This window comes from Coregonus lavaretus, assembly GCF_964263955.1.
Source record: "Coregonus lavaretus genome assembly, chromosome: 3".
Lineage (NCBI taxonomy): Eukaryota > Metazoa > Chordata > Actinopteri > Salmoniformes > Salmonidae > Coregonus > Coregonus lavaretus.
In genome coordinates, this window is record NC_139990.1 from 16,908,148 (window position 1) to 16,929,282 (window position 21,135).

Here is a 21,135-nt window from a genome sequence, read left to right on the forward strand (position 1 = left end):
GGTTAATGGGCAAGACAAAATATTTAAATGCCTTTGAACGGGGTATGTAGTAGGTGCCAGGCACATAAGAGATGGACCAAAAAAGAGAGAGAGGGACAGAGGGAGAGAGGGACAGAGGGAGAGAGGGACAGAGGGAGAGAGGGACAGAGGGAGAGGGACAGAGGGAGAGAGGGACACAGAGAGAGAGGGAGAGACAGAGAGAGAGAGAGAGAGAGAGAGAGTGGGGGACCGAGAGAGAGAGGGGGACCGAGAGAGAGAGGTGGGGACCGAGAGAGAGGTGGGGGACCGAGAGAGAGGTGGGGACCGAGAGAGAGAGAGGGGGACCGAGAGAGAGGGAGGAGAGAGAGAGAGAGAGAGAGAGAGAGAGAGAGAGAGAGAGAGAGAGAGAGAGAGAGAGAGAGAGAGAGAGAGAGAGAGAGAGAGAGAGAGAGAGAGAGAGAGAGAGAGAGAGAGAGAGAGAGAGAGAGAGAGAGAGAGAGAGAGAGAGAGAGAGAGAGAGAGAGAGAGAGAGAGAGAGAGAGAGAGAGAGAGAGAGAGAGGGAGAGAGAGAGAGAGAGAGAGAGAGAGAGAGAGAGAGAGAGAGAGAGAGAGAGAGAGAGAGAGAGAGAGAGAACTAAGTAAACTTCAATGCCATTTGGCTCTAAACAGACAGTACATGGTGGCAGACTATCTGACCACTGTGACTGATAGAAAACTGAGGAAACAATGACTAGGTACAGACTCAGTGAGCACAGTCTGGCTATAGAGACCGGTCGTCACAGGCAAACCTGGCTGCCCAGAGAGGACAGGCTGTGCTCACTCTGCCCCCAGGGAGAGGTAGAGACAGAGCTGCATTTCCTATTACACTGTGAGAATATTTCTTTCCCAAAATTATCATTCAGTACAAAGAATTTGAAACTATAAAAGAGAAATATTTATTGGGTGAAAAGCCAAAATGTGCAACCTGAGGGACAGCCAGTGAAAAGTGTAATGTAACGTCAATAATATTTCCTGTTTTGTTTTGGCTTTCATACCATGTCATGTGTCTTCTCAGTCATGTTGAGACTGGTCTACTACTATTGCGTTAATGTCTTGTTAGAGAGAGAGAGAGGGACCGAGAGAGAGAGGGGGACTGAGAGAGAGAGAGGGGGGGACTGAGAGAGAGAGAGAGGGGGACTGAGAGAGAGAGAGAGGGAGACAGAGAGAGAGAGAGGGGGACCGAGAGAGAGAGCCATTGGTAGTTGGAACATTTAGGAAGCAGTTGGAAAATTAAGGGGGCTTCTACTTTAAAACTGTGTTCATTTGTGTGGGTATCTGGGGATGGGAGAAGGGATGTAAACTAAATGAGTAGCAGAGAGAGGGAGAGAACTGAAGGGGTAATATACCTCCTCTATCTCATTAGACACGCAATGAGCCTCAAACATGATCTGTTTCAACACTTTATTTCCATCTCGGTTTCCCTTCCTCTTCTCTTCACAACACATATAGGGAACTCTGAAATAGTCTCAAAACAACCACTCCTCATTAATGTACTGCTTATGAATGTCTTATGTGTAGGTTATGAATGGATTATGAAGTCCTTAAGCAGGTACCATTCAAGTAATGTGTTACCTTAATTTCTTATAGTTTTATGAAAGTCACAAATCTCCTCAAATCTTTAGACGTTGATTCCTCTGTTAGTTTTATGTCATTTGATTCATTTTTCTTTTGTCACTACAGTGATCTGTAGCTGCATTATGTTGCATCTATGGAGCCCTGAAATGGACTCTGTTGAAATGGAGAGAAATTATATGAGAAAAAATATTCCATTTTATTTGGAGCGGCATGCAAGACCTATTTAAACGGACAGAAATGATATTAAATGAAATATTAAAGCATTAGACCTATCACTAAAAGCTTCAGTCATACAAAAGTTATACTTAAATCCGAACTGGTTCTCTAGCAAATTAGTAAGATTGTCTCACCCAATGTTCAAGAATGGCCTTTTTTCCCTTTATTCAGATTACAACCTCTCACTTTCAGTTATTTGAAAAGGAAATAATCTCCCAAATATCACTATTTCTAAAACAAGCCATAGAAAGTTGGTTGCAATTTTAATTTTATCCTCCAGAAACGACAGAACAAATAATGCAACAAATATTGTGGATAAACCCAAACATACTAATTGATAAAAAGCCAGTATTTTTTTGAAAAAACGTTTTTAAAAGGTATAATCTTCGTAAATGATATCATAGGTAGGACTGGTGGAGTTATGTTGCACATGCAGCTAACAAAAACATATGGAAATGTCTGCTCTACCCAAAATTACAACCAAATAATTGCAGCATTACCGCAGAAATGGAAGAGGAAAGTGGAAGGGGGAAAAAGTAAAGAACATATTTGGTTAAAGAAAATTGTGATAAATAAAAAAGTATACCAGTTTCATTTAAGAACCAAAAGATTGACAGCCGTCCCATATAGATTGCAAAATAGTTGGGAAGAGATTTTTGACATACCGATTCCGTGGCATAGTGTTTATGAACTGATACGCAAAACGACGCCGGATTCAAAACTTAGAATTGTTCAATTGAAATTATTATACAAAATTCTTCCTACCAATAGAATGTTATTTATATGGGGGATACAATCTTCCCAGCTCTGCAGATTTTGCTGCGAAGAGACAGAATCATTAGATCATTTGTTTTGGTACTGTACATTTGTGGCTTGTTTTTGGTCACTGGTCCAGGAATGGATGAAGGTCAGACGTTTCTTGTAGTTGGCCACCAGGTTTGCACACATCTCAGGAGGGATTTTGTCCCACTCCTCTTTGCAGATCTTCTCCAAGTCATTAAGGTTTCGAGGCTAACGTTTGGCAACTCGAACCTTCAGCTCCATCCACAGATTTTCTATGGGATTAAGGTCTGGTGACTGGCTAGGCCACTCCAGGACCTTAATGTGCTTCTTCTTGAGCCACTCCTTTGTTGCCTTGGCTGTGTGTTTTGGGTCATTGTCATGCTGGAATACCCATCCATGACCCATTTTCAATGCCCTGGCTGAGGGAAGGAGGTTCTCATCCAAGATTTGACGGTACATGGCCCCGTCCATCGTCCCTTTGATGCTGTGAAGTTGTCCTGTCCCCTTAGCAGAAAAACACCCCCAAAACATCATGTTTCCACCTCCATGTTTGACGGTGGGGATGGTGTTCTTGGGGTCATAGGCAGTATTCCTCCTCCTCCAAACACGGCGAGTTGAGTTGATGCCAAAGAGCTTGATTTTGGTCTCATCTGACCACAACACTTTCACCCAGTTCTCCTCTGAATCATTCAGATGTTCATTGGCAAACTTCAGACGGCCCTGTATATGTGCTTTCTTGAGCAGGGGGACCTTGCGGGCGCTGCAGGATTTCAGTCATTCACGGCGTAGTGTGTTACCAATTGTTTTCTTGGTGACTATGGTCCCAGCTGCCTTGAGATCATTGACAAGATCCTCCCGTGTAGTTCTGGGCTGATTCCTCACCGTTCTCATGATCATTGCAACTCCACAAGGTGAGATCTTGCATGGAGCCCCAGGACGAAGGAGATTGACAGTTATTTTGTTTCTTCCATTTGCGAATAATCGCACCAACTGTTTTCACCTTCTCACCAAGCTGCTTGGCAATGGTCTTGTAGCCCATTCCAGCCTTGTGTAGGTCTACAATCTTGTCCCTGACATCCTTGGAGAGCTCTTTGGTCTTCGCCATGGTGGAGAGTTTGGAATCTGATTGATTGATTGCTTCTGTAGACAGGTGTCTTTTATACAGGTAACAAGGTGAGATTAGGAGCACTCCCTTTAAGAGTGTGCTCCTAATCTCAGCTCAATACCTGTATAAAAGACACTTGGGAGCCAGAAATCTTTCTGATTGAGAGGGGGTCAAATACTTATTTCCCTCATTAAAATGCAAATCAATTTATAACATTTTTGACATGCGTTTTTCTGGATTTTGTTGTTGTTATTCTGTCTGTCACTGTTCAAATAAATACCTTTAAAATTATAGACTGATCATTTCTTTGTCAGTGGGCAAACGTACAAAATCAGCAGGGGATCAAATACTTTTTTCCCTCACTGTATGTATGAAAATGTATGCACTCACTAACTGTAAGTCGCTCTGGATAATAGTGTCTGCTAAATGACTAAAATGTAAAATGTAAATGTAATTGGTTGCACCAGATCTTTATTTAGGGGCTTCATAGCAAAGGGGGTAAATACATATGCACGCACCACTTTTCCGTTATTTATTTTTTAGAATTTCTTGAAACAAGTTATTTTTTTCATTTCACTTCACCAATTTGGACTATTTGTGTATGTCCATTACATGAAATCCAAATAAAAATCAATTTAAATTACAGGTTGTAATGCAACAAAATAGGAAAACCACCAAGCGGGATGAATACTTTTGCAAGGCATTGTACATTTTTTTCCCTAATAGTATTTGAACCCGGGGTTGCCTTCCACTACCAAAAAATTGTCTCTCTTCAAACTACACCAACAGGCTTACTCTACTAGTAATTATTTACATTTACATTTTAGTCATTTAGCAGACACTCTTATCCAGAGCGACTTACACGAGCAATTAGGGTTAAGTGCCTTGCTTAATGGCACATCGACAGATTTTCCACCTAGTCGGCTCGGGGATTAGAACCAGCGACCTTTCGGTTACTGGCACAACGCTCTTACCCACTAAGCTACCTGCCGCCAACGCTCTTACCCACTAATCTACAGACTCTTACTGTAGGTTTGACGAGACAGTGTTTGATTTAGTTTCACCAAGAAACTGAAAGAGGAATGATGAGTCAGCCTACATCAGCGTTGATAATGGATCCTCTGGCTGTGTCTCTGGTGATTGGCTGATGCTGTCTGCTTGATGAATGGATTGGCTGCTGGGACGTCCATAACAGGCTGGTATTCAGATACAGTACACCCATAGCAGGCAATGATAGATACAACATTACATCCATAGCGTGCCAGATTCACTCACTGTTATCCATCACTTTATGAATGTGGTCATAAGGAGGTGGATCGACTGTGAACATTTATTTTGTGTGTGTGCGGGCGGTTAGACTTTGTCAGAATGCAGGCAACTGTCAGTGTTTGTTTGCCCCCTGCTAACCATTGACCCACTGTGTGTCTGTCTGTGTGTGTGAGTGTGTGTGTGTGTGTGTTTGTCCTTTGTATTGCACTGTGCCTCCTTTCTCAGCATGACCCAGCAATAACGTTGTTCCTAATGGCTATTGTGTGTGTGTGTGCCTGTGTGTGTGTGTGCGTGCCTTCCTGCGTGTGTGTGTGCCTGCATGTGTGTGTGCATGCGTGCCTGTGTGTGTGTGTGTGCATATGGATCCATCCTCTCAATCCTCTGTTCTGCTGTAGTCCTAAACACGACCGGCTAACAGTTTACACACTGATTCATCAGCGCTTTGTTAATCAATACTCTAGTAGTAGTTTTACTACCTTGCTTTTCACAAATAGACGAGCAAACGGAAAAAGAGTCAAACGTTCAGTCTTTCTTTCTGAATTGACTGAATTGTAATGGCACTGACCCCAACCCTGGCCTCAACATACCCAGCCAGCTTGTTCAGCAAGTGCTGAAGCTTTGATAGTGTGAATGAAAAGCAATGAAGTCTTAGTAGAGTGTGAGTTGTTGTACTGGAATCTTATTTCCAGAGATGTTTGATATTAAAGAGACAGAACAGGCAGTAACATGCTTCCAGTTAGTGTAGTTATTCCCTCCTGTGTTACACACACACACACACACACACACACACACACTTTATAAATGGTGGTATGTTTCTGTTTGAATATATCAGTGTCCTACTACAGGCTTTCTCTATTTCACACACATGTTTTATGCTCCATTGCCCAGGCCAGCCGGCCATCGTGTGGATGCATTATTCAACACAGCATATTACTGAGAGTGGTGTGTGTGTGCCCTAGGTCGGCATGCAGTAGATCCAACACAATATCTGCAGTGCCTCCTCTGTTCTGTTCGCTCCATCCTCTTTGACAATGACAAGGAGTGGATTGTTAGCTAATGAGACTGGTACTCAGGCTAGCAGCATGATTAATATTCACCCTGAGGTTCTGAAGTGCTGCACCTTCCTGCTCCCTCTTTAATCTGGAATGAATGAATGGCCAGGAGCCTCTAGGTACGGAGGGAGGCTAGGGTGTGTCCCAAATGGCACCTTATTATATTGCACTACTTTTGACCAGGGAGTAGGGAAGAAGTGCAATGTAAAGGAAATAGGGTGCCATTTGGGACACACTAATGAGAAGGTGGCACCGCAGGTGGTACCGCAGCTCTCCTCAGCTCTTTCAGAGGCATATTTCACATGTAATTGGCTCTGTGAGGAGGACACCTGAGAGGCAGACCTGGGGTTGTGAGAGAGGCTCATTTGACCATTTTATATTATATAGACACCCTTCTTCTCCTTCTTTCTGCTTCAGACTAAAGTTTTAATTTCCCAAGGTGCATGCCGGTAGTTTAGTTTACTCTCCATAAATCCTGTTAACCCACCAGGTCCTGGGCTCAGAGAATGGAGATGGAAGTGTGTGTGTGTGTGTGTGTGTGTGTATGTGTTTATACGTGGCTTAGCCTCAGCCAGGCCCTCTAGTGAGACAGTTTACTGCATTTAGAGATTGGACTGTCAAAATGGAGATGGAAGACTGTAATGTGTTTGGTAACAGAGCTGTTTCCCACCTGTTTCATTATAGTCTCTGTATCAGAATCCCCTTTATATGATAACTTCCTCCATCGCCAAATGACACTGTGCTACTCTGTCTCCCCTGACAGGCTAGTGCATGATCTGCTGAATCGGAATCTTGTATCTCATTATACCGTTTTTCAAGGTACTTTCTAATAGCACAATCCTGTGCAATGTTAGTGTGAACCATAGGAGGTCATGATAAGGACTGGCTAGAGACTAAAATGATTAATGTTGGCCATTTGTAAGGAATAGAAAGATATTTAAAAACCATACAAATGCATACAATACAAATAATCATGTAGCACATCAGTGTTTCCACTATATTCAATTGTTGCCTAAATATATTTCTGCCGAGACACGCTTTTAAATGGATAATCGTTGGCTCAATGACTGGAAGTCTATGGGAACAGCTAGCTTGTCGTTGCGCTAACGCTAGTAGCAATGCAGCCCCCCCTGCTTTGCTTAATCATCTCTAAGTCTTCTAATAGTAATATAATCCGGTCGTCATTAGAGTATGAACTTTGGTTGCCTCTCGTTCTGTCAACTGAACTGACGCTGAACCCTGAAACATATCCTTTACAACTTCCTGAGAAGCTCTCACCGACAACACTTTCATGGAATTGGTTTTTAGTTGCCTCAAGCCAACTGTTTCTGCAGGGGCTAATTGAATACGAAACGGAATTTACATATTTGCAGAGAGCCAACTAAACAATCTATAAATAAAAGAGGATTTATTTGTGGTTTATTTGCTTTACTAAAGTCTTGAATTATTAACTTGTCTGTGCTTGAGGCACAATGGGGTAATTATTTTAATCAAAAAGGATGGTTTGGCATATTGAAAATAAAACTGTAGACTTAACAATCCATATTTATCGTTCCACATTATTTCCACATCCCAGAATCCTATTCACGTATTATTACTCACACCCATAATTATATATTTTTATAAACTGGGTGGTTTGAGCCCTGAATGCTGATTGGCTGACAGATGTGGTATATCACAATGTATACCATGGGTATGACAAAACATTTATTTTTACTGTTCTGAGTACGTTGGTAACCAGTTTATAATAGCAATAAGGCACCTTGGGGGTTTGTGGTATATAGCCAATATACCACGGCTAAGGGCTGTGTCCAGGCACTTGCGTCGTGCATAAGAACAGCCCTTAGCCGTGGTATATTGACCATATCTCACACCTCCTCTGGCCTTATTGCTTAAGTAAGTATTTTCTGACTTTAATGAATAGATAGAGAGAGGATGACCGTGGGGAAAGATAGATATTATGTTAAAGGTCAATAGGCCAGATTCAAACATACTGTATGCTGACACCATAGACGTGTGCCGTAGACTGTGGCTTAGGTTGCTAGACCAACCTAGACCAACCTAGGCCACACATGCCCACATACTTGAACTCATATTTGTCTGTGTGTTCCATGTGCATCAGTTTCTCCTGGTCTGAGATTTACTCTGATGCATTGTTCTACCTCCTCAGAGTTCCAGTGGGTCCAGGGAGAAGTGTGTGAGGTCCAGTTGATGGTCTACAACCCCATGCCCTTTGAACTCCGCGTGGAGCACATGGTGAGTGAAACATTACTTCTGGATGCTACAACAACACCACGACTTAGTAAAAGTCCCTGAGAAGATGTTGTCATGGCCTCTCGGGGTAAAATAAACTTCCCTCATCACATTACATTAGGGGCAAGCCATTCAACTGTGATAATGTCTTGTAGTTATCTTTGATGACCTCATTAAAGTCTAGCTAAAAGCCCTGTTCTGACACTTTAAAGCAGTAATGATGGTACGGGACAGGGCCAGAACCAACCGTGCCATCCTTCTCCCCTGACACTAAGCGTACTGGAACAATGTAGGATGCGTGAACCCATGTGGTGCTATTACAGTTTATAGTTCTCATGCTAGCTATCCTCACTGTCAGTGTAGAGCTTCTCTAATAAGGTAAGTGAGAGGAAATACCCATTCACTCTCCTCTCCGTGTTAGTCAACTCTTAAAAAGGCCCATCACCATCAGAAAGGGAGACCAATGTAACCAAATTGCTTTAAGCTGAAATATGTAACTTTTTGGGCGACCCAACCAAATTCACATAGAAATGTGTGTTATAGATCTGTCATTATCATTGAAAGCAAGTCTAAGAAGGGGTAGATCTGTTCTATGTACGCTATTTCTATGCTTCCCAGTCTTAAGGTTTGTTTTTGCGTCTTTTACTTTCAGTTTTGTACACCAGTTGAAAATACAATATTTTTTACAGCGGTTTAGATGCTACAATGATTCTCTACTCTATACTTGCTTGTTTTGTCACATAAACTGAAATTTAAGCGAACTATTATAATTTTAGCAACCAGGAAATGACGGAGCGATTGCTGCATAGTGCATCTTTAATAGCTGCTTAATGACAGCAGCTTTTTAAGTCCTCAGCAATTCCATCAAGAACGTTTTTAAAGGACCTTACAGCTATTACCACCCTCTCCTCCATCGTAATCTATCACTCCATTTGTGTTGTTTCATTTTCTTATTCTCTCTCTGTCTGTCTGTCTGTCTGTCTGTCTCTCTCTCGGATGCTTGCACTCACAGTCACTTATGCTTGCACTCAGTCACACACACTTTAATTGTCTTTCTTGATATCACTGTATGGTTCAAGCTCGCTCAGGATCACACATGCGTTTGATTGTTGAATTGAACCTCTTTGCTACTCGCTGATGAAAGTGTTTCTTTACGGATGGACTGATGTGGCACAGACGGCATTGAGATGCACAACAATGATCTGCCTCTTCCTGTCAACACACACAGCAGTACTGTACCTTCACGAGGTGCTGCTCACTGTGTGCCGTCTGCTAAAACTTATGCAGCCCTTAATTGGACACTAGAGCGCAAATGGCAATGGAAGGGCATGTGTTTGTGTAATGTCTTGATTGTGCACAATGTCAGGAGCCCCAGGGCTGAGGTGTTGCTGGCATGTCGGAACAGAATGAATAATTTGTGTGCATTTGTGTTTAAAACACGTTTTGAATCGGCAGGAGAGTGGAAGGTCAAACGGCGATGAGGGATTATTTTCTTTGCTGTCGAGTGGGTCCTAAAACTGTCACTTAGCCAGCGAAGAGACACGCGTGCACACACACACACACACACACACACACACACACACACACACACACACACATCATTAGCCACTGAATCCCCACCTGCGGATGGATAGATGGAAGCACAGATGGAGACAGAGACCCCTCCTGTTCTGCTTCCATGGCAGCTGGCAGCGTTAGGTGGTACAGTACAGGTGTCATGCAGGGTGACTCGGCATAAACACAAACTATGGTGTTCATCATGACCTGACCTGGGTTCACACAGTATGTTTTATTTTCAGTACGTTAGCTGCACTTGATTGAGCATTCCTGGCACAATGGAACCAACGGAGTGTCAACTCCCCACCCAGGGCTTTTACTTGCGACATGTAGTTAAATGCACTAAAGAAGAACAATGGGTACATATTGAAGATGCACATGCTCATCCCCATAATATTTTTATGTGTCTATTTCCTAAGGATAAAGCTAAAAACATTAACAACTTTATAGTTAAGAACACTAAAAACATATGGAAGAAAATGGAACGTATTCTACAAGAACCAATATCACTCCCTAAAAACACAACCCTATGGAACAATCCTTGGATAGCTTTTCAGAATTCACAGATAAATTTGTCTACATGAAAACTAAAGGCATAGAAACCGTAAATGACTTGTTAATAGGAAATACATGTATTTTTTAAAATATTTTATTTTTCAGTTATTCAACAACAGAACAATTCAATACAGCAAGAGTAAGTACTACAACAAAAGGTAATTCAACCCTCTTAGCCCCAAAATAGAAAAATAATTAAAACAATAACAAATTACAAAATAAAAATTAGAATAGTAATAATACTAATAATGACTAAATAAGACAAACGACAAGATATACCAACATATACATAAAGGAATACAAACAGTACATTACAGAGAGACAATAGCTACATCGATCTACAAGCTCACATCCACCAACCCCAATGGAAGTGTTTCCATATAGTCCAGGAAGGGTTGCCATATTTAGTAGTTGAATTTATTTCTTAAAGCATTGGTAATCTTCTCCATAGGAATACACTTATTCATTTCAGAGAGCCATCTTGTAATTGGGAAAGGGGAATCTGATTTCAATGTCAATGCAACACATTTTCTTGCTGTGGCAAGGGCAATTTCTGTACATTTGATGTTGAAGTTATTCCTCAAATTCACATTTTGTGAAGTTACACAGAAGGCATATTTCAGGGTCAAGTGGGAAAGGGACCTCCATAATAAAGGCCAGGGTATCACAAACATCATGCCAGAAGGCTTTAATTTAGTACACTGCCAAGTAGAATACAAAAAAGTGCATTCTGTTGTTCCACATCTAAAACACATTTCTGTGTCAGATAGAGTTGGTGAAGGAAGTTGTAATGTATCCGTCTGTATCTAGAGTTGATGGTCGCTGACACACTATCTTGGCATAGGTCCGACCATAGCCCCTCATCAATTGTAGTATTCAAATCGGATTCCCATCGCTCTCTTGACTGATGTACAGTGGGGGAAAAAAGTATTTAGTCAGCCACCAATTGTGCAAGTTCTCCCACTTAAAAAGATGAGAGAGGCCTGTAATTTTCATCATAGGTACACGTCAACTATGACAAACAAATTGAGAAAAAAAAATCCAGAAAATCACATTGTAGGATTTTTAATGAATTTATTTGCAAATTATGGTGGAAAATAAGTATTTGGTCACCTACAAACAAGCAAGATTTCTGGCTCTCACAGACCTGTAACTTCTTCTTTAAGAGGCTCCTCTGTCCTCCACTCGTTACCTGTATTAATGGCACCTGTTTGAACTTGTTATCAGTATAAAAGACACCTGTCCACAACCTCAAACAGTCACACTCCAAACTCCACTATGGCCAAGACCAAAGAGCTGTCAAAGGACACCAGAAACAAAATTGTAGACCTGCACCAGGCTGGGAAGACTGAATCTGCAATAGGTAAGCAGCTTGGTTTGAAGAAATCAACTGTGGGAGCAATTATTAGGAAATGGAAGACATACAAGACCACTGATAATCTCCCTCGATCTGGGGCTCCACGCAAAATCTCACCCCGTGGGGTCAAAAATGATCACAAGAACGGTGAGCAAAAATCCCAGAACCACACAGGGGGACCTAGTGAATGACCTGCAGAGAGCTGGGACCAAAGTAACAAAGCCTACCATCAGTTACACACTACGCCGCCAGGGACTCAAATCCTGCAGTGCCAGACGTGTCCCCCTGCTTAAGCCAGTACATGTCCAGGCCAGTCTGAAGTTTGCTAGAGTGCATTTGGATGATCCAGAAGAGGATTGGGAGAATGTCATATGGTCAGATGAAACCAAAATATAACTTTTTGGTAAAAACTCAACTCGTCGTGTTCGGAGGACAAAGAATGCTGAGTTGCATCCAAAGAACACCATACCTACTGTGAAGCATGGGGGTGGAAACATCATGCTTTGGGGCAGTTTTTCTGCAAAGGGACCAGGACGACTGATCCGTGTAAAGGAAAGAATGAATGGGGCCATGTATCGTGAGATTTTGAGTGAAAACCTCCTTCCATCAGCAAGGGCATTGAAGATGAAACGTGGCTGGGTCTTTCAGCATGACAATGATCCCAAACACACCGCCCGGGCAACGAAGGAGTGGCTTCGTAAGAAGCATTTCAAGGTCCTGGAGTGACCTAGCCAGTCTCCAGATCTCAACCCCATAGAACATCTTTGGAGGGAGTTGAAAGTCTGAGTTGCCCAGCGACAGCCCCAAAACATCACTGCTCTAGAGGAGATCTGCATGGAGGAATGGGCCAAAATACCAGCAACAGTGTGTGAAAACCTTGTGAAGACTTACAGAAAACGTTTGACCTGTGTCATTGCCAACAAAGGGTATATAACAAAGTATTGAGAAACTTTTGTTATTGACCAAATACTTATTTTCCACCATAATTTGCAAATAAATTCATAAAAAATCCTACAATGTGATTTTCTGGATTTTTGAAAATCATTTTGTCTGTCATAGTTGACGTGTACATATGATGAAAATTACAGGCCTCTCTCATCTTTTTAAGTGGGATAACTTGCACAATTGGTGGCTGACTAAATACTTTTTTCCCCCACTGTACATCTGGTTTTGGGCATTGTTGCGTTAGCAATGAGTACACTCTGTATATATATCTATATGAGTCATGATTATCATGGAGTAGTTGTTCAATACTTGATAGATTTGGTAAAGTCATATCTCCTAGAGTGCTTCTGAGAAAGTTTCTTAACTGTAAATAACAAAATAAATTATTATTGGATAACTGGTATTTCTCTTTCAGTTGCTCAAATGACATAAGTACCCCATCTATATAACAATGTTGTAAATGTGTTATTCCCTTCTCATTCCAATGTTGACATTGGCAGGAGTCTTGTTTTGCCACAGGGGTGTTTTGGGTGACAAGTCTCGTCTCAGACCAAATAACTTACGAATTTCATGCTTCTTTTTGTTGATATAGTCTTGGGGTTCCACTTGTATATAATATTACCCCCAACCTCTTCATTAAGAGCAAACATTTTCATCTGAGTCCAAGAAGGAGCTGGTTCAGTTTCAAATAAGAATGAAATTAATCTAATTTGCGCTGCCCAGTAATACATCTTGAAATTTGGTAGGTGGAGACCTCCTAGAATATAATCCCATGTTAATTTGTCCAGGCTCGCCCTTGGAGTTTTACTGTTCCATACAAATTGTCTTATGATCTTGTTAAGGGACTTAAAGAAACTCTTGGGTAAAGATTGAAATAGGTACATCATCTTAGGCAGAACGTTGATCTTAATACAGCTAATTCTCACAAATAATGTAAGAGGCAGATCTATCCATCTATTCAAGTCATCCACCACCTTCTGAACCAAGACAGAGTAGTTAAGCTTGATTACATTTCTTAAGTCATTATCAACTGTGATTCCTAGATATTTGAACCCCTGTGGCGACCATCTGAAGGGACCTGTTTGTTCACAGATGCTATAGTCAAAGCGAGTCAGTGGAAGTATTTCACTTTTGTCCATGTTGACTTTGTAACCTGATATAGAGCTGTATGTACCCAAAAGCATCTGTTGTTTTGAGAGCGATCCGGTCTGGTCAGAGAGGAACAAAATATTGTAGTTTGCGAACAATAAGATCTTGTGCGTTATCTGGCCCACCTGAAAGCCCTTTATGCCAGGATCCGTTCTTATGGCCTCCTCCAGTGGTTCTATGGAGGGGCGGCAGGTAGCTTAGTGGGTAAGAGCGTTGTGCCAGTAACCGAAAGGTCGCTGGTTCTAATCCCCGAGCCGACTAGGTGAAAAATCTGTCGATGTGCCCTTGAGCAAGGCACTTAACCCTAATTGCTCCTGTAAGTCGCTCTGGATAAGAGCGTCTGCTAAATGACTAAAAATGTAAATGTAAAAATGAGTGGGGAAAGTGAACAGCCCTGTGTACTACCTCTAAAGAGTGGGAATGTGGCTGACATCATGCCATTAGTGGTGATCTTAGCTTGCGGTTTATGGTAAAAGTCTTAACCCAGTTGACAAACAAAGGACCAAAGTTAAATTTAGCAAGGACCTTGAATAGGTATGGCCACTCCAGCCTATCAAAGGCCTTTTTAGCGTCTAGAGATACTGCTATACTAGGATCGCTCCTCACACAGGCCATGTGAATTACGTTGAATAACCTGCACAAATTATTGGTGGAGGATCTTTTCTGTATAAAGCCTGTTTGATCTGTGTTATTCAGGTTTGGCAAATATTGTTCTAATCTATTAGCCATCGCCCTAGAAATCGATTTATAGTCCGAATTGAGGAGTGAGATCGGCCTATAGGAAGAGCATTGTAGAGGATCTTTCACGGCTCTTATAACTGTTATAATAGCCGTGGAAAAGGAGTCCGGTAGGCTCTGCGTCTCAGCAGCTAAATTTAGAACAAGGAAGAGAGGAATAAGCAAATCCTTAAACTCCTTATAAAACTCTGGGGGAAAGCCATCGTCAACTAGCCGGTGCCCCCGCACATTGACTCTGCAACGGTACCCCCCTGTATATATAGCCTCCCTACTGTCACTTTATTTTACTTCTGCTCTTTTTTCTCTCAACACTTTTTTTGTTGTTGTTTTATTTTTATGCACTGTTGGTTAAGGGCTGTAAGTAAGCATTTCACTGTGATGTCTGCACCTGTTGTATTCGGCGCATGTGACCAATATAATTTGATTTGATCGTCTCCTGGTGATTTGCCGGATTGTAGAGAGGAAATTGCCTTTTCGATTTCTGTTTTTGTAAGGTGGTGATCTAGTTCATTTTGGTCTTCCTATGTGAGGTGCGGTAGTTCAATAGTAGACAGAAATGTGTCTATCATTGCTGGTTCCGTTCCATCAGAAGTGTATAACTTAGAATAGTATTGTTTTAAATGAATCATTAATCTCTTCCGGGTTGTGAAACACTTGACCGTTCTGTCTTTCAATAGAGTTGATGGTTCTCAAATTCTCCTCAGCTTTTATCTGCAATTCCAAGACTTTGTGTGTTTTCTCCCCCAATTCATAATATCTTTGCCTAGTTCTAAGAAAAGCCTGTTCAGTTTTGGAAGTACTTAGGGTATTATATTTTAGTTTTTTATTCTTTAGAGCCAGAATTTTGGTTTTCTTTTTGTAGTAATAGGATGTCATTCTCTAGTTCATTCAATTCAGCAGTGCATTTCTTTTTGAGACCTTTGTTATAGGAAATGATTTGACCCCTAAAAAAGGACTTCGATGTATCCCAGAGTACAAAGGTATTGGGAAAGGAAGGACAGTTTGTTTCACAGAAAAACTTAATTTGGTCTCTGATAAATTGACAAAATTCTGCCTGTTTCGAAAAAGTTGGGTTGAGGCACCATCTATAGGTCCCTTGAACTCCATCCGGCATCCAATCAGAAAGTGTGAGGGGAGAATGATCTGAGATAGTTCTGGATAAATACTCAGTTTCCACAACTCTATGGGTTACCTGTGCTGATAGGAGAAAATAATCAATCCGGGTATGAGAGTTATGCGGGCAGGAGTAGATTGAGTAATCCCTATCTTGGGGGTGGTGCTGTCTCCATGTGTATTTCAAATTTAACTATTCCATAAATGATAGAGTGCATTTGGCTGACTTAGTCAATGAAATTGCTTTAGTTGAGGATCTATCCAGGATCGGATCCAGACAAAAATTAGTCGCCCCCAACTAAGAGTGTTCCCTGAAATTCCGCTACCTTGAGGAATATATCTCGAATAAAAATATGATAATCATAATTAGGTGCGTATACGTTAAGCAAGGTCCAAGATTCAGAATACATTCTGCCATGGACCACTACATAACGTCCCAGTGGATCAATAATTGTTTTCATTACACAGAAGGGTAAATTCCTATTAATCAACATAGCTACTCCCTGTGTCTTTGTGTTATATGAAGAGGCAAATAGTTTGTTTACATGGATATTGGGATCATACCTCATTGATCTGTCAGTAAGCTATAGTATAATCCAGCAAAGCAGTCCTACTGGTTATGCAAGTAATAAGGCAGGCTAGAGGGACAGTGAAATTAACCCGGTCCGCTAGCCAATCAACCATGTCCTGAGCCGGTCGCCTGCAGTCTGCGGAGGAAAGTTGCGACTTCTTTGGGCGTTTTAAAGAATATTCTCTGTCCGCTATGGATGATTCTCATCGTTGCAGTTTGAAACAGCGCAAAGGGAATGTTCTTGGAGGTAAGTTCTTTTTTTCACCTCGTCGAATTCCTTCCTGCGTTTGACCATCCCGGGACTCATGTCTGGAAAGAATTTAATCGCCTCCCCGTTGTGTAGGATTACTCTTTTCTCCTTGATATGTTTGGCTGCGGTTCTGAGAACTTTAGCTCAGTTCCTGGTACCTCAGGAACCGAACGAGGAAGGGTTGTGGGTTCTGATCAGGGGATTGGCGAGGGGCGAGTGACCTGTGTGCCCGTTCGATAACCAGGGGTTTAGCTAAATGTTCTTTGCCCAGTAGGGAGGGGATAATGGCAGCAGAGAAATCAATGGGGTCCGTCCCCTCGCAGCCCTCGCGGAGGCCAATCATTCTAATGTTGCTTCACCTACTGTAGTTTTCCAAATGGTCGACCTTTTTCATCAGGTATTCGTTGTTTTTGCGCAGTTTCTGTAGTTCCGTCCCCATTACCTCTAGCTTGTCCTCAGCAGTGCTGATGCGCTCTTCAGCTTCTTCCATTCATGATCCTAGCATGTTGATAGTCGTTGTCAAACCTGAGATAGAGTTTTTGATTTCAGCCAACTGTGCTGAGATGGAACAGTTGAACTCAGCCATTTTCAAGTTAAATTGTGTTGTGAGGGAGTCATTGCCTTCTTTGATCACTTTGAGGATGTGAGCTAGCCTAGCTTCTTCCTGAGGTCATGTTGCCATCTTGGGTTTCCGAGTAGGCCATGGTCAGAGGTTCTTTCTCTGTCGTTTCTTGGTCTGTTTCGGGGCTTCCCTTGCCTTTTTTTTTGTCTTGTAGGCATATCACCCCTCTTGGTTACAGTGTAGTAATAAGTATCGGTGAAGTTAACAAGTTTTAGGATAAGTTTGTTAAAGATTTATCGGGAGCTCTCGTTCACGCTAGAAAAGCATTCTAGGTGAAGTTGGTTGAGAGAATGCCAAGAGTGATCTGAAGAATCTCAAATATAAAATATATTTTGATTGGTTTAACACTTTTTTGGTTATACAGTGGGGAGAACAAGTATTTGATACACTGCCGAATTTGCAGGTTTTCCTACTTACAAAGCATGTAGAGGTCTGTAATTTTTTATCATAGGTACATTTCAACTGTGAGAGATGGAATCTAAAACAAAAATCAAGAAAATCACATTGTATGATTTTTAAGTAATTAATTTGCATTTTATTGCATGACATAAATATTTGATCACCTACCAACCAGTAAGAATTCCGGCTCCTGCACAAGGCTGGGATGGGCTACAGGACAATAGGCAAGCAGCTTGGTGAGAAGGCAACAACTGTTGGCGCAATTATAAAAAAATGGAAGAAGTTCAAGATGACGGTCAATCACCCTCGGTCTGGGGCTCCATGCAAGATCTCACCTTGTGGGGCATCAATGATCATGAGGAAGGTGAGGGATCAGCCCAGAACTACACGGCAGGACCTGGTCAATGACCTGAAGAGAGCTGGGACCACAGTCTCAAAGAGAACCATTAGTTTCACACTACGCCGTCATGGATTAAAATCCTGCAGCGCATGCAAGGTCCCCCTGCTCAAGCCAGCGCATGTCCAGGCCCGTCTGAAGTTTGCCAATGACCACCTGGATGATCCAGAGGAGGAATGGGAGAAGGTCATGTGATCTGATGAGACAAAAATAGAGCTTTTTGGTCTAAACTCCACTCGCCGTGTTTGGAGGAAGAAGAAGGATGAGTACAACCCCAAGAACACCATCCCAACCGTGAAGCATGGAGGTGGAAACATCATTCTTTGGGGATGCTTTTCTGCAAAGGGGACTGCACCGTATTGAGGGGAGGATGGATGGGGCCATGTATCGCGATATCTTGGCCAACAACCTCCTTCCCTCAGTAAGAGCATTGAAGATGGGTTGTGGCTGGGTCTTCCAGCATGACAACGACCCGAAACACACAGCCAGGGCAACTAAGGAGTGGCTCCGTAAGAAGCATCTCAAGGTCCTGGAGTGGCCTAGCCAGTCTCCAGACCTGAACCCAATAGAAAATCTTTGGAGGGAGCTGAAAATCCATATTGCCCAGCAACAGCCCCGAAACCTGAAGGATCTGGAGAAGGTCTGTATGGAGGAGTGGGCTAAAATCCCTGCTGCAGTGTGTGCAAACCTGGTCAAGACCTACATGAAACATATGATCTCTGTAATTGCAAACAAAGGTTTCTGTACCAAATATTAAGTTCTGCTTTTCTGATGTATCAAATACTTATGTCATGCAATTAAATGCAAATTAATTACTTAAAATCATACAATGTGATTTTCTGGATTTTTGTTTTAGATTCTGTCTCTCACAGTTGAAGTGTACCTATGATAAAAATTACAGACCTCGGCAGTGTATCAAATACTTGTTCTCCCCACTGTATATGTGTTTTTTCATAGTTTTGATATCTTCACTATTATTCTACAATGTAAAAACCTGTAAAAATAAAGAAAAACCCTTGAATGAGTAGGTGTGTCAACTTTTGACTGGTAGTGTGTATGTACAGTTGAAGTCGGAAGTTTACATATACCTTAGCCAAATACATTTAAACTCAGTTTTTCACAATTCCTGAAATGTAATCCTAGTAAAAATTCCCTGTCTTAGGTCAGTTAGGATCACCACTTTATTTTAAGAATGTTAAATGTCAGAATAATAGTAGAGGGAATGATTTATTTAAGCTTTTATTTCTTTCATCACATTCCCAGTGGGTCAGAAGTTTACATGCACTCAATTAGTATTTAGTAGCATTGCCTTTAAATTGTTTAACTTGGGTCAAACGTTTCGGGTAGCCTTCCACAAGCTTCCCACAGTAAGTTGGGTGAATTTTGGCCCATTCCTCCTGACAGAGTCAGGTTTGTAGGCCTCCTTGCTCGCACACGCTTTTTCAGTTCTGCCCACAAATGTTCTATAGGATTGAGGTCAGGGCTTTGTGATGGCCACTCCAATACCTTGACTTTGTTGTCCTTAAGCCATTTTGCCACAACTTTGGAAGATTTGTCCATTTGGAAGACCCATCTGCGACCAAGCTTTAACTTCCTGACTGATGTCTTGAGATGTTACTTCAATATATCCACATAATTTTCCTTCCTCATGATGCCATCTATTTTGTGAAGTGCACCAGTCCCTCCTGCAGCAAAGCACCCCCACAGCATGATGCTGCCACCCCTGTGCTTCACGGTTGGGATGGTGTTCTTGGGCTTGCAAGTATTCCCCCTTTTTCCTCCAAACATAACGATGGTCATTATGGCCAAACAGTTCTATTTTTGTTTCATCAGACCAGAGGACATTTCTCCAAAAAGTACGATCTTTGTCCCCATGTGCAGTTGCTAACCGTAGTCTGGCTTTTTTATGGCGGTTTTGGAGCAGTGGCTTCTTCCTTTCTGAGCGGCCTTTCAGGTTATGTCGATATAGGACTCGTTTTACTGTGGAAATAGATAGTTTTGTACCTGTTTCCTCCAGGATCTTCACAAGGTCCTTTGCTGTTGTTCTGGGATTTATTTGCACTTTTCGCACCAAAGTATGTTCATCTCTAGGAGACAGAACTTCTCTCCTTCCTGAGCGGTATGACGGCTGCGTTGTCCCATGGTGTTTATACTTGCGTACTATTGTTTTTACAGATGAACATGGTACCTTCAGGCGTTTGAAAATTGCTCCCAAGGATAAACCAGACTTGTGGAGGTCTACAATTTTGTTTCTGAGGTCTTGGCTGATTTTTTTTAATTTTCCCATGATGTCAAGCAAAAAGGCACTGAGTTTGAAGGTAGGCCTTGAAATACAACCACAGGTACACCTCCAATTGACTCAAATGATGTCAATTAGCCTATCAGAAGCTTCTAAAGCCATGACGTCATTTTCTGAAATTTTCCAAGCTGTTTAATGGCACAGTCAACTTAGTGAATGTAAACTTCTGACCCACTGGAATTGTGATACAGTGAATTATAAGTGAAATAATCTGTCTGTAAACAATTGTTGGAAAAATTACTTGTGTCATGCACAAAGTAGATGTCCTAACCGACTTGCCAAAACGACAGTTTGTTAACAAGAATATTGTGGAGTGGTTGAAAAACGAGTTTTAATGACTCCAACCTAAGTGTATGTAAACCTCCGACTTCAACTCTTGCCAAAAAGTTGGAAGCACATCATCATCTAGAATGTCATTGTATGCTGTAGCATTAAGATTTCCCTTCACTGGAACTAAGGGGCCTAGCCCGAACCATGAAAAACGGCCACAGACCCTCCTCCACCAAACTTTATAGTTGCCACTTTGCATTGGGGCAGGTAACGTTCTCCTTGCATCCGCCAAACTCAGATTTGTCCGTCTGACTGCCAGATGGTGAAGCATGATTCATCACTCTAGAGAACGCATTTCCACTGCTCCAGAGTCCAATGGCGGCGAGCTTTACACCACTCCAGCCGACTATTGGCATTGCCATGGTGATCTTAGGCTTGTGTGTGGCTGCTCGGCCATGGAAAACCATGGTTCTCGATACAAACAGTTATTGTGCTGACGTTGCTTCCAGAGGCAGTTTGGAACTCGGTAGTGAGTGTTGCAACCGAGGACAAATGATTTTTAGGTGCTTCAGCACTCGGTGGTCCCGTTCTATGAGCTTGTATGGCATGCCACTTCGTGGCTGAGCAGTTGTTGCTCCTAGA

The 21,135-nt window shown here is 42.0% G+C and overlaps 1 protein-coding gene across 1 annotated transcript in view; it reads left to right on the plus strand.

Moving 5' to 3' along the window:
- Positions 1-21,135, plus strand: part of trappc9 (trafficking protein particle complex subunit 9) — a 321,620-nt gene that overhangs the window by 41,337 nt on the left and 259,148 nt on the right. The window contains exon 13 of the mRNA XM_084158560.1: positions 8,189-8,274. Coding sequence (XP_084014686.1) covers positions 8,189-8,274 — 86 coding nt within the window. The remainder of the gene's footprint in view (positions 1-8,188; positions 8,275-21,135) is intronic.